This window comes from Muscardinus avellanarius (assembly GCF_963383645.1).
Source record: "Muscardinus avellanarius genome assembly, chromosome: 9".
Classification (NCBI taxonomy): domain Eukaryota; kingdom Metazoa; phylum Chordata; class Mammalia; order Rodentia; family Gliridae; genus Muscardinus; species Muscardinus avellanarius.
The window spans coordinates 113684301-113697571 of record NC_137795.1 but is presented as its reverse complement, the minus strand read 5'-3'; the positions used below and the strand labels follow the sequence as shown (position 1 = coordinate 113697571).

The 13271-nt window shown below is 49.8% G+C and overlaps 1 protein-coding gene across 1 annotated transcript in view; it reads right to left on the bottom strand.

Moving 5' to 3' along the window:
• Positions 1-13271, bottom strand: part of UBE3C (ubiquitin protein ligase E3C) — a gene marked incomplete at both ends in the record, with an annotated part of 88400 nt that overhangs the window by 42459 nt on the left and 32670 nt on the right. The window contains 3 exons of the mRNA XM_080701010.1: positions 4522-4748; positions 4861-5024; positions 10673-10759. Of these exons, the coding sequence (XP_080557136.1) occupies positions 4522-4748; positions 4861-5024; positions 10673-10759 (478 nt within the window). The remainder of the gene's footprint in view (positions 1-4521; positions 4749-4860; positions 5025-10672; positions 10760-13271) is intronic.

Sequence of the window (13271 nt, the reverse complement as noted above, 5' to 3'; positions counted from 1 at the left end):
TGTTGAATTTCTTAAGAAAATAACTACACAGCTGGGTATGGTGGCACAAGTCTATAATTCCAGTAGTTTGAGAGACTGAGACAGGAGGATCATGGGTTCAAAGCCAGCCTGGACAATTTAGTAAGACCCTGTTCAAAATAAAAAGGGTTGGGGGTATAGATCAGAGGTAGGTCCCCTCTGGGTTCAATCTCTAGTGCACCTACGAAAAAAGAAAGAAATATAAAGTTAAAAATGGTATCTTTTGCCAGGTGTGGTGGCGCACGCTTGTAATCCCATCATTTGGGAGGCTGAGACTGGAGGATCACGGTTTGTGGACAGCCTCAACTACTTAGTGAGGCCCTCTGCAACTCAGTAAGACCCTGTTTCAAAATAAAGAATAAAAAAAAATTTGGCAGAGGGTGTAGCTCGGAGGTCAAATGCCTCTGGGTTCCATCCCCAGACCACCCCCCCCCCACAAAGACATCTTTGGCCAGGTGTGGTATGGCACCCTTGTAATCCCAGCAGCATCCGGGAGGCTGAAACCAGAGGATTGTGGTTCACAGACAGCCTTAACTACCTCTGTAACTTAGCGAGACCCTGTTTCAAAATAAAGAATAAAAAATAGGGCAGGGGGTGTAGCTAGGAGGTTGAATACCCCTGGGTTCCATCCCCAGACCTGAAAAAAAAAAAAAAAAAAAGTATCTTTTAGTTGGGTAATCCCAGTACTTAGGAGGCTGAGAAAGGAGATTCACAGGTTCAAGATCAGCCTCAGCAGCTTTTCAGGACTCTCAGCAACCTAGCAAGACTCTGTTTTAACATAAATAAAAAGGGCTGGCACACCAGGTGTAGCCCTTTCCTGTGGAAAACAGAGTACTTTTGGATCCAATCCTTAGTACCACTAAAAAAAAGGGATCTTTTGAAAAGACAACATATTCTCTACCACATGTTTAAAAACTACCAATTTATTTCCTAAAATACTCATTTTAATTAATTAGCGATCAAGAAATAAAAACCAACCAGCCAACTTTCAAAAGAGAGGAAAGGATGTGGACTAGCTCTCAAGAGAAAAATAAATATAGCTGTCCTCTCTACCTTTCAACTCACAGAGTTAAAGAGAGAATGTCTGGACTATATGCAGGGCACTACCGTTGCTTAACTTTTTTATTAAAAGTATTTCTTGAAACAGAAAAACAGAAACCGACCTCCAGGCCAGTGAGCGGCACCTGCAGGGAATCTGCAGGCAGCCTCCTGTGGGGCGCCCGCCCCTCCCGGGCCACGGCCCTGCAGCCGCGGCTGCACACAAGACATGGGACACAGCCATCGGCTTCCTACCTCCTCACACAGCTGGGGCCAGTACAGCTACAAATCACGTTTCAAGAGGAGTTGATAAATTTGATAAATGCATAAACTGTTTTAGCAGTGTCAGTCCAGGGCTTAGAAACTGACCTCAGCTCTCACAGTGACAAAGAAAGATGGCTCTATCCACTTAAAATCCTATGTTCTGTGACCAGACAGCACAGCCTCTCACACAAATGAGCTCAGGAGAACCAGCACGACTGGGAACTGGAATGGCGGGTGCAGAGGCTCTGGCTCCTCAGCTGCGATCCGCCAGAGCCGGGGGCCGAGTCACCGGCCAGAGCGCGCAGCGCCTCCGGCTGCTCCCGGAGCTCTTCGTCCCAGCGGCCCTGTCACGTGCAAGACCGGCTGATGAGGAATATCTCGGCCTCGGAGAGGGGCGCGGAGCAGCACTGGCTCTGCACCCCAGCTTCTGGCTGGCGGTCACTGCTGCGCAGAACTAGTGTGTGAGACCCACGGGTAGAGGCAGAACTCGTAGTTACTGCTGGCAACAAGCAACCGCTCTGGTGCAAGCTCTCCGTATTTCATGATAACACCATATTCTTAAAGAAAAAGCAAGCCGGGCGTGGTGGCGTACGCTTGTAATCCCAGCATTCGGGAGGCTGAGACAGGAGGATCGCGGTTTATGGACGCCTCAGGTACTGAGTGAGGACCTATTTCAAAGTAAAGAATAAAAAATAGGCTGGGGGTGGAGCTCGGAGGTAGACTGTCCCTGGGTTCCATGTTCCATCCCCAGTACTTCAAAGAAATAAAAGAAATAAATAAAAGTAAAAATGGAAAAAGGAAGGAAGGAAGGAAGGAAGACTGGTACCCATAGCGCAGCTGCTCGCGGGTCATGCCTGGTTTGATTCAGGTCCAGCTCAAAGGCAAGGAGTAGCATAAAATGGTTGTTTCCACAAACAAACAAAAAATCCTTTAGCTAATTCTATTCAAAGCTCCAATGGTCTTTGTAACAACCTGATTTCAAATCTAAAACAATCTCAGCCGGACGTGGTGGCGCACACTTGTAATCCCAGCATTCGGGAGGCTGAGACTGGAGGATGGCGGTTCGCGGACAGCCTCAGCTACTTAGTGAGGCCCTCTGCAACTCAGGGAGACCCGGTTTCAAAATAAAGAATAAAAAATAGGGCGGGAGGTGTAGCTCGGAGGTTGAATGCCCCTGGGTTCCATCCCCAGACCGGCCAAAAAAAAAAAAAAAAAAAAAAAAAAAAAAAAAAAAATCTAAAACAATCTCATAATAAAAAATAAAACTCCTCGGAGGGCTAGTACCTCAGCAGTCGAACGCTTGCCTATCATGTGCAAGGCCCTGGTTTGACCCCCAGCACCCTCCCCAGAAACGCATCAACTCTTCAAACCTTTGACGCTGATTCTGAAATGGCAGCGAGTTGCTATGTCTTCACTCAATGTTTAGGTGAAACCAGATGGAGCAGGGTGGAGAATAACTTAGGTAGCATTATTAAATCCAGACTTTTGTGTTGTGTGGTTCCGGGATGGAACCCAAGGGGCATTCTACCTCCGAGCCACACCCCCAGCCTAATTTTATTCTTTTTTTATTTTTAGTTTGCCAACAGGGTTTCACTACGTTGCTAAGGCTGGCTGTGAAACTGTGATCATCCTGTCTTAGCCTCCCAAGTACTAGGATTATAAGCATGCACCACCACACCTGGCTTAAGTTCAGAGACTCTAAGTCTTAAAGAAAAGCCATTTGTATGAAATCATGGAATTCGATAGGTACCAGAGAACAACAAAATTATGTGACACTGTACACAGAAGTCAGTGTCCCACCTAAGGGAAGCATTACTCATAGGGACCCCACAGCTGAAGTACTGAAGAAAAACCACACACCCCACCGCAACGCCTACGCCCAGGGAAAGCCTTCCAGAATGAAGCTCTGAACAGGTACAATAGCTTATTTTTAACTCAGAACAACTGCAAAACTGCCAATCTTGAGGAATTAATATTATTAGGGCTGTTCTGTATTCCTAAGTTTACTTAGCAACAGACTGGCAGTTAAAACCAATTGGGCAAACATTAAGACTTCAATCTGCACCGATTGTGAACTCGATGATGCATCAGCCCTGCACTCTTACAGCCCGCACCGCCAGTGGCTTCCAGGGCCGCTCCTGCTCCTAAGTGCAATGTGCTGTGAAACCGGGCACCACGGGCTGGAGGCTCTTCGGACTCCTAGGATGAATAAGCACCCCTTAATTAGCCATCAGGTTAAGTGCAAGCATTAATGGGCCTTTCCTAAAGTCCAGCCTGACATCGTCCTCCAAACATGGCCAAGAAGAACGTTCCATTAGCAATATTAATACAAGCTTAGTTGATCATTTTCATTCAATTAACTTCTTTCAATTAAATAGATGGCTGACAAAGGCAGTGATAAAGGACCCGAAGGGACAGCTGACGGGCGCTGCGCATTAGCGTGCGAGGTCACGGGCATTGGGCGGGCTGTAAATCCAGACTTAATTTGGGAAATGCCTTTCTCCTGCTCACACGCCTTTAACGAGCAATTTCAGCTGACTAGGTGTGTTTGCTGCAGAGATTTCACGAGGTGCCTTTTCCAGCCTAGCTTCACTCTCAGTGGCTGAGCCTCCCACACACGGCAGTGCCTTCTCAACGCCACGCAGACAATCCGTGTTCAACCTGCACTAGAAACCGACGGCCTATGACACCCTCGGGAAGATCTGTCAGCGGTGTGCTTATGAAAAATAAAAACAAAAACATTAAAAACCACTTATCCCTCACCTTGTCACAGAAAATGCTTAGGGCAATTTACAAAACACGCAGTGACAATATTAAGAACAGGCTTTCAGGCCAGTGCAATACCATATGTTGTAAACCCCTGTCTGGTAGGCCGAGATAGGAGGATGGCAGGTTCGAGGCCAGAGCGTGGTAACTTAGCAAGACACTGCTTAAAAATAAATAAAATGAGATCAAATAGGGCTGGGGAAGGGAGTTAGAGCACCCTGGGTTCAAACCTCAGTAACAAACACAAAAAGGGAAAAAAAAAGAAAAAAAAACTGAGCTTTTAAAAGGTTAGGTGAAAATAAAGATAACTTTTTAAAGAAATGTTGTAAATTAAAATTATGCCTGAAACAAACCTGTATTTCTATTCTTCTGTGGCCAGCCCAAACAAATCTGTGCATTATCCAATCTCTGTAAACAAAGTCACTCGCTGCATACCTTAAACAGCTGGATCCATCGTTTCTGCTCCAGCTGTATGCACTGCTGCATCTCTGAACTGGTGGTGACGCCGATGCTCTGGAAGGCCGTGACGTACTCCTCCCGCACCTCCGGCTTGGTCTCGGGATAGGCCAGCTTGATGATCCCCAGGCAGGCGTCGCGGAGGCAACGAGACAGCACGACCAGCTCCTCCAGGGTGAAAGGCATCATGGAGGACTGTCTCTGGCCTACGGCCGAACACACGACCAGCGTTTAAACAGTGATGCAGCGACACGAGGAGGCCTGCCCGCCATCTGCAGAACTGAACGGCCTCGGGCGGCGGCCACCACCACCCACCACCCTCACCTTCCATGGGGTCCCCGAAGAACTCGTTGTCATGGATGGAAACCAGGGAGTGGCTGAACAAGGAGCTGAAGAGGTAGAAGAGCGGGATGATGCGGCTGGAGTCCTCGAAGGACATGGGCGAGCCCCGGGATATCACCTGAAGCAGCGGCACCGTGGACCTGGGTTGGGAGAGGAGAAAGCAGCCACGTTACCGCCAGTTTTCATCCGCGCTCGTTAAGAAGGGCATCAGACACATTCCAGGAGAATGACGTTAACTACAAGACTGCTTACAGGGGTCGGCACAGCGCACGCCGCCCCTTGAGGGCCTGCTCCTGTCATGGCACACTTGGCTCCGGGCAGTGGCCAGGGTCCCAAGGCGGAGGCCACAAAGGTGTCAGTAAGTGATGCTATCGCAGTGCAAGACCAGGCCTCTCACTAGGAGAGAAGCGTGCGCTGACCCAGACTTCGGCTTGATAAAGGCCAAGTAAGTGCTTAGCTGGTGGGAAGGGCATCCAGCCCGCTCGCAGGAGCGCTCCCGCTGTCCCACACTGAAGCCCAGGTAGTCGCTTCGGGAACGCGCGGCAGCGCTCCCGTGGCTGAGCCTTGCTCCTGCGATCTGTGCTCACCTGCCCGCCCGCCCACCCTGCCTCTGCTCCTCTGAGGCAAGTGAACATGTCTCCTCACACCTGCAGCCCATGCACACTGACTTAGCACTATGTCGAATCAAATAGCGAAGGAAAACCGTCCGTCCGAAGTTAAAGATAGCAGGGAGATGGCGTGGTGGTGCGCACTTGTAATCCCAGTATTTGGGAGGCTGAGACAGGAGGATCGCGCAGGTTCGAAGCCAGCCTTAGATACTTAGTGAGGTTCTCAGTAACTTAGTGAGACCCTGTTTCCAAATAAAATATAAAATAGGGCTGGGAGTATAGCCCAGAGGTAGAAAGCCCCTGGGTTCCACCCAGCACCACATACACACAAATAAACAAACAAACAAATGAATAAATAAGGGCCCCAATACCACACACAGACACAAAGGAAGGAAGGGAGGGAGGGAGAGAGAGGAAGGAAGGGAGGAAAGGCAGGCAAAATGGAAACACGGCAGGGACGTGCCAAAGGGACACGTGCAGCTAGCCACCTCAGGGCCGAGGCGGAAGGACAATCCTAAGAACAGGAGCCTGACGTTTCCCAGTGCCTCCCACCCTCCTGGTACTGAGCTACTCACACAGGGGCTTTAGTACCAATGCTGTTGACAACCAAACGATGAGAGAAAGAAGAAGAAAAAGAACCTGCTGCCATCTATTTCTGATGCGAGTGCAGCGACGGCCAGTGCACTAGGCTTCCCGGCCCTCCATGCACAGGCTGCGCAGGGCGTGGCCCCGCTGCCTGGCGGAGAGCACGTCCCGAGGCCCCGCGGCCCAGCGGCGTCAGCTGCTGGTCTTGCTGAGAGCCCCTGACTTAACGTCACCACCAGGTCATCATGACCGCAGTGACACACACATCAGTGTGCAAGGGACCTGCAGCTATTTGCAAAAAGGGCTAGGGTAACTCAAGAGCAGGGCGTGCTTGATCTCTGTAATCTCCTTGGAGATCAGCAAAAGGAACAAGTCATCCCCTGAAAGATTGAAAATGGCACGGCAGGCCGGCGTGGTGGCACACGCTTGTCATCCCAGCATTTGGGAGGCTGAGACAGGAGGATCGCAGTTCGAGGACAGCCTCAACTACTTTGTGAGGTCCTCCACAACTCACTGAGACCCTGTTTCAGAATAAAGAATAAAAAGTAGGTCAGGGGGTTTAACTCGGTGGTCAAATGCCCCTCGGTTCCATCCCCAGACCTGGGGAAAAAAAAAAAAGAAAAGAAAAGAAAATGGCATGGCGGGAGGATCAGCCGTGCCAGCGGACCTCGCCACAGGCTCAGGCGAGACCAGGCCTGGGGCCTCAGCTATGCTGGTGTGCCAGTGCATGCCTGTACTTGGGAGGCGGATAGAAAGGACTGCAGGTTCAAGGACAGCCTCAGCAACAGTGAGATTCCCAACCTAGCAAGACCCTATTTCAAAATAAAGATAAGACAGGGCTGGGGGTATAGCTCAGGGGCAGAGTGCCCCCGGGGTCCAAGCCCGGCACCACACAAGAAATACACAAAGCCCATTACTTACTGTAATGGAGAGGCACTGGCTGAACTACTGACCGCGGGTGAGCTGCAGACAGTCCCTGCTCGCGGGACCGCGCTCAGCACAGGGTCCGCACACGGGGTCTGCGCCCAGCCCGGTAGCTCTCAGCCCTCTGCACCAGTGGATAACTAACTGGACTCCTGCCCCCGCCTTCTGAGTGCTAGTGTGGACAGCTTGCTGCACCTGGCACATGCAGGCCACGCTCGAGCAGAACAGCTCTGCACTAAATCCTGCCAAGGGGACGGCCGACAGCAGCAGGGCCAGTGGCCGCGCTTGCCCTCCCTTGTCGAGGAAGGCACCAAGCTCTGACCTGGTGACAAGCACTGAGCATGAGGTCCCTGGAGAAACACACCGTCTGTAAGTGTCTGACGTTCCATAACTCGTCATCTATCTGGAGACAGTTTGGATGCAAAACTTCAAATTAAATTTGATGTCGCCTTCAAAGTACAGGGCATGACGCTTCAGAGCTCAGTCCCAGAGCACATCCGATGAGACACATTCACTAGGGACTCATCAATACGCTGTTAGTCTCTTTCTTTGTTTTTTTGGTGGCACTGGGGTTCCTGGAAGCCCTTCTACCTCCGGGCTACACTCCCAGACCTATTTTTACATCTTTATTTGGAAGCACGGTCTCCTAAGCCAGCGCAGCTGGCTTCGAACCTGCGCGATCCTCCTGTCTCCGCCTCCCAAACGCGGGAATGACAAGCGTGCGCCACCACGCCCGGTGACTACTGCTAGTTTTTTGAGTACTGTTAGTTTCTTAAGAGGAACTTTAATAAAAAATAAAAAAAAAACCCTCAAATTCTCAACTGCCTTTATAGAAATGTTTTCAAAAACCTGTATAACATTGTTGCCTTATAAAATATTAATCTTGAATGTAATTAACAATATTGCCTTTTCCTCACCAAGAGACACATGCCATAAATAAGCAAGGCCCTTCAGGCAGGCTCTGGCAGCACCTCAGTTGCTAAGCGGGGCACTCACAGGCAGATGGCAATTTCCCGTCCTAATGATCGCCAATCTGCTCTGCCCTAAGTAAACCACATTAGGGAAAGCCGAATCAGCCACAGGGCGCAGGCAGCAGTGGCTGCGGGGCTCCCAGCCACACCACACACACCCAGAACCTCCTGCTTTGATAGGCTTTGGCCACTCACTGCTGGTTCAAGGGAAATCACCAACGCCGAGTCTCACCAGACACCGGGGCATGGTTAACACTCCCCGAACTCAGTGAGATCCCAGGATCACGCTCTGAAGCCCACCAGGCACCCCGGGAATGACGGCCTGCCACACGTTCTCTTTCCCGCACCACATGGTCAGACAGCACGACCGCTGTCCTTAAGGACAGCGAGCAGGACACGGAGCTGCACCTGAGTGTTTAACGGAGTCCCCTGCTGCGGCGGCGGCTGCGACCACAGCGCGATGAGCCTGGCTCAGACGCCGGCGGGTGGGAGGAATTCACACCAGGGCAGGGCGAGTTTATCAGAGTAGGATCGGGACGCACAAACGCTACACTTGCCCTTTCAATACAAAACACGTATGCAAAGATGCTGGCTTCCACGTCTCATAACGAAGCCGGGCGTGGTGGCGCGCGCTTGTAATCCCGCGCCTGGGAGGCTGAGACAGGAGGATCGCGCGGGTTCGAAGCCAGCCTCAGCTACTTAGTGAGGCTCTCAGCAACTTAGTGAGACCCTGTTTCCAAACAAAATATAAAATGGGTCTGGGAGTATAGCCCAGAAGTAGAAAGCCTCTGGGTTCCACCCCCCAGTACCACCAAAAAAACCCAAAACAAATCAAGTCTCATAATGATTTATGTATGAAAAAGATCAAATTATTATTGTTGCTGTTGTTGTGTTTGTAGTAATGGAAACTGAATCCCAGGGGTATTCTACCTCTGAACTACACCCCCAGTCATATATATGTATATATATATTTTTGAAACAGTGTCTCACTAGATTGATGATAGTCTCAGTATTTGCCAAGGCTTTCCTTGAACCTGGGATCCTCCCATCTCAGCCTCCAAAAGTACTAGGACTACAAGCATACGCCACCATGTCTAGCTGCCAACAAAGCTTTAAAAATCAATTTCTAGCCAGGCACGGTGGTGCACAGTTTTATTTTTTTATTTTTTGGTGGTACTGGGAATGGAACCCAGGAGCCTTCTACCTCCGGGCTACATTCCCAGACCTATTTTATATTTTTTATTTAGAAACAGGGTCTCTTAAGCCAGCTGAGGCTGGCTTCGAACCTGCGTAATCCTCCTGTCTCAGCCTCCCAAGCACAGAGATTACAAGCGCGTGCCACCACGCCTGGCTTGGTGCAAACTTTTAATCTTACTTTTGGGAGGTTGAGAAAGGAAGACCACAGGATTGCAGCCAGCCTCTACAACTTACTGAGGCCCTCCACAATTTAGATGCTGTTGCAAACTAAATTAAAACAAGGCTGGGGCTTAGCTCAGAGGTAGAACGCACTCAGGTGCAATCCCTAGTGCCAGAAATATAAATAAGCAAATAAATATCAGCTTCTACAGTGTTTATAATAGTGTTATTTATTAATTTTTTGTGGCACTGGAGATTGAATCCAGAGACATTCTACCACATGCCCAGCCCTATTTTATTCTTTATTTTGAAACAGGGTCTCACTAAGTTGTAGAGGGCCTCCAGTTACTGAGGCTGGCCATGAACCTGCAATCCTCCTGTCTCAGCCTAAGTACTGGGATTATACAAGCGTGCGCCACCACACCTGGCCTAATGGGGTCAAATTTGCAACAAACATGTTTATTGTTAAAAGCATATTAAGAACCAGGCATAGGCAGGAGTGGTGGCGCATACCTGTAATCTCAGTATTTGGGAGGCGGAGACAGAAGAATCACAGGTTCAAGGACTTAGCAACAAATTCAAGAGTTTTTTTTTTTTTTTTGGGAGGGAGTACTGGGGACAGAACCCAGGGGCACTCTACCTCTGAACTACACCCCCAGCCCTATTTTTAAATTTTTCTGAAACAGGGTTTCACTGAGTTGCAGAGGGCCTCACTAAGTAGCTAAGGCTGGCCGCGAACTGTGATCCTCCTGTCTCAGCCCCCCAAATGCTGGGCTACAAGCGTGTGCCACCACGCCATGCTCAAGTTCAAAACTTCTTAGCAACTAAGAAGATGGCTCAGCAATTTAGTGAGACACTGTTTCTTCATAAAAAATAAAACAGGGCTGATCGTAAAGCTCAGAAATAGAACGCCCTTGGGTTCAATCACTGGCACCTCCAGCCCCACAGAGCCAGGTGTGGTTTCTCACGATAATCCCGGGACTTTCAAGGCTGAGACAGAAATAAGCAATTCTCAGTAACTTAGTGAGATCTGGCTTCAAGATAAAAAATATGACTAGGGTGTAGAATGACCCTGGACTCAATCCCCAGCACCACACATACACACACAAAAGAAAACACGTTAAAGCCAAGAAATTTCAAATGACTAATATTTTCAAAACACATTTACCTCTAGAAAAGCCGCACTCACTTTTCTGTTTGTGAAAGCAAGGCTGGTCAAAATTTTACTTCTAATATAACCGCAGCTAAGTATAAATACAACTTACAAATATCTTCTCAGAGCATGCTTTATAGGTTGCCATTTCACAAGCACTGGCCACACCGGCAAGTCCACGCAGCACCTACCCTGTGATCATCCGCGCCGTCATGGAAGAGATGAGAGACCACAGGTGCCTCAGGAAGCGCGCGTCGAAGGCCAAGCTGTAGAGAAGCCTGCAGAGACAAGGGAGGTGAGCGGCATGCCCCCACCACACGGCCTACCTCTCCAGACACAGAAGGCACAGCCAGCAGCACTCGGCAGCCAAGGTCCGCCAGCACTCCCCTGGCCCCTGCGGTGTGGGCCTGGCTGGCAGGTCAGCAGGCAGGACCTCAGCCAGCCCCAGGCCCGGCCAGAGGGCGGGCGGCTGGCCATTCCCACACGCCGAGGCCGCTCCGCCTCTGCCGTCACCACAACACACTACCCTGCTACAGAACTATCTGTTGCTCACGGTACTGCTACTAACCACATACACTTACCATCTCGCTGGGGGTGCTGATGCACGCTGTAGCCCCAGTACATGGGAGGCTGAGATAGGACTAGGGCCTGCCTCAGCAACTTAAGTGAGACCCTGTTTCCAAATAAAATGAAATAGGGCTGGGGACAAAGTGCCACACATAAAATAAAATGAAAGCCTAAAAGCACCGTTTGTACCAGAAAACAAAATCCCGACTCAAAAGTATTATGAATTTACAAAATAAAACAAATTTTTGATGGTCATGTGTTGAGGTAACAACACAGCACAGGACAACTCAACAAGATGAATCTCAAAATCAGACTGGAAAACTTCCCCCCCCTTTTTGGTGGTACTGGGGCTGGAACCCAGGGGCCTTTCACCTCTGGGCTACACTCCCAGACCGATTTTACATTTTTTTAAAATTTGGAAACAGGGTCTCTTAAGCCAGCGTGGCTGGCTTCGAACCTGCGCGATCCTCCTGTCCCGGCTCCTGAGAAAACTTTAAAAACTGTACTGGAGCCGGGCGTGGTGGCACACACTTGTAATCCCAGCATTTGGGAGGCTGAGACAGGAGAATCACGGTTCAAGGACAGCCTCTGCAACTTGCTGAGACCTTGTTTCAAAATAAATAAACCAGGCCGGGCGTGGTGGCGGACGCTTGTAATCCCAGCATTCAGGAGGCTGAGACCGGAGGATCACGGTTCGCGGACAGTCTCAGCTACTTAGTGAGACCTCTGCAACTCAGTGAGACCCAGTTTCAAAATAAAGAATAAAAAATAGGGCAGGGGGTGTAGCTCGGAGGTCAAATGCCCCTGGGTTCCATCACCAGACCCGAGGAAAAAAAAAAAAAAAAAAACAAACAGGCGTGGTGGCGCACACTTGTAATCCCCACGCTTGGGAGGCTGAGACAGGAGGATCACGCAGGTTCGAAGCCAGCTTCAGCTACTTAGTGAGGCTTTCAGCAACTTAGTGAGACCCTGTTTCCAAATAAAATATAAAATAGGTGTAGGAATATAGCCTGGAGGTAGAAAACCTCTGGGTTCCACTCCCGGTACCACCAAAACAAAACAAAACAAAACACAACAACAACAACAAACTAAGTAAAAAGAATAAAGAATAGGGCTGGGGCTGTAGCTCAGAGAATGCAGAATGTCCCTGGGTTCCATCCCCAGTACAGAAAAAAAAATGTTTTTCTTTAAAAATCAAAACCAAGCCAGGTATAATGGTGCACACTTGTAATCCCAGTACTTAGGAAGCTGAGAAAGGAGGTTTGCAGGTTGGAGGACAATCTCAGCAAGTAGTGAAGACTCATCAACCTGAGACCGTTTTCAAGTACAAATAAAATAGAGCTTGGTACATAGCTCACAGGTAGAACGCCCCTGGGTTCAATCCTCAGTGCCACCACACACAAAAAAGGTAATTAACCTACTTGCCATTTAATGAGCTATAAAAACTCTTAATACTTAGAACCTAATATATTTACACTGCAAATACAATTCCTAGAGCCGTTCCGTGTGGAAGCAAGTGCTCTGATGCTGCGCTCAGTCTCAAGTCTACAGAAAGACAGCGAGCGAGCTTCTGCCAGGGCAGTGACGTGCGCACGCCACCCAGTGCCTACTGTCCAAAGCCGTGGACTCTGCCCCAGTGAAGGGTCTCACAGCCAGCCTGAGCCCACCCAGGCAGGTCACCCCGCCCCTGCCCGCCGTCCCGCAGCACTGGAGAGCCTCGAGCTGGCATGTGGTGCTCACAGGGGCCCGTCAGGAGGCTGTCCTGACGACAGGCCTGCTCCGTCCTGTGAGGGGCGGCACTGCACAACAGGGCTCTGCTCTGGGGAGCGACAGCGGTAGAGCTAGCACGTGTGTTCTGGGAGCTCTTGTCCACTCAATGCTCAGGAAACCCTTACACCCTCATTCTAAATGGAGGGAACAAAAAGAGTCCAAGGTTAGTGCCACGGCAGGATGGCAGCACACGCCTATGATCCCAATACGTGGGAGCCTGAGAGTGACTGAGGCTTGAGGCCAGTGCAGAGTAATTTAGCAAGAGCCTTTTTCAAAATAAAATACCGTTGGGGGTGTGGCTAGGAGGCAAAAGAATGCCACTGGATCCAATCCCCAGTGACACATACACACCCCTCTCACAACTATCTAAATCCAAATTAGCCACACTTCCTGTCTCGGCCTCCCCAGTACTGGACTACAAGTGTGCACCACCATGCCCGGCTTACATTTATT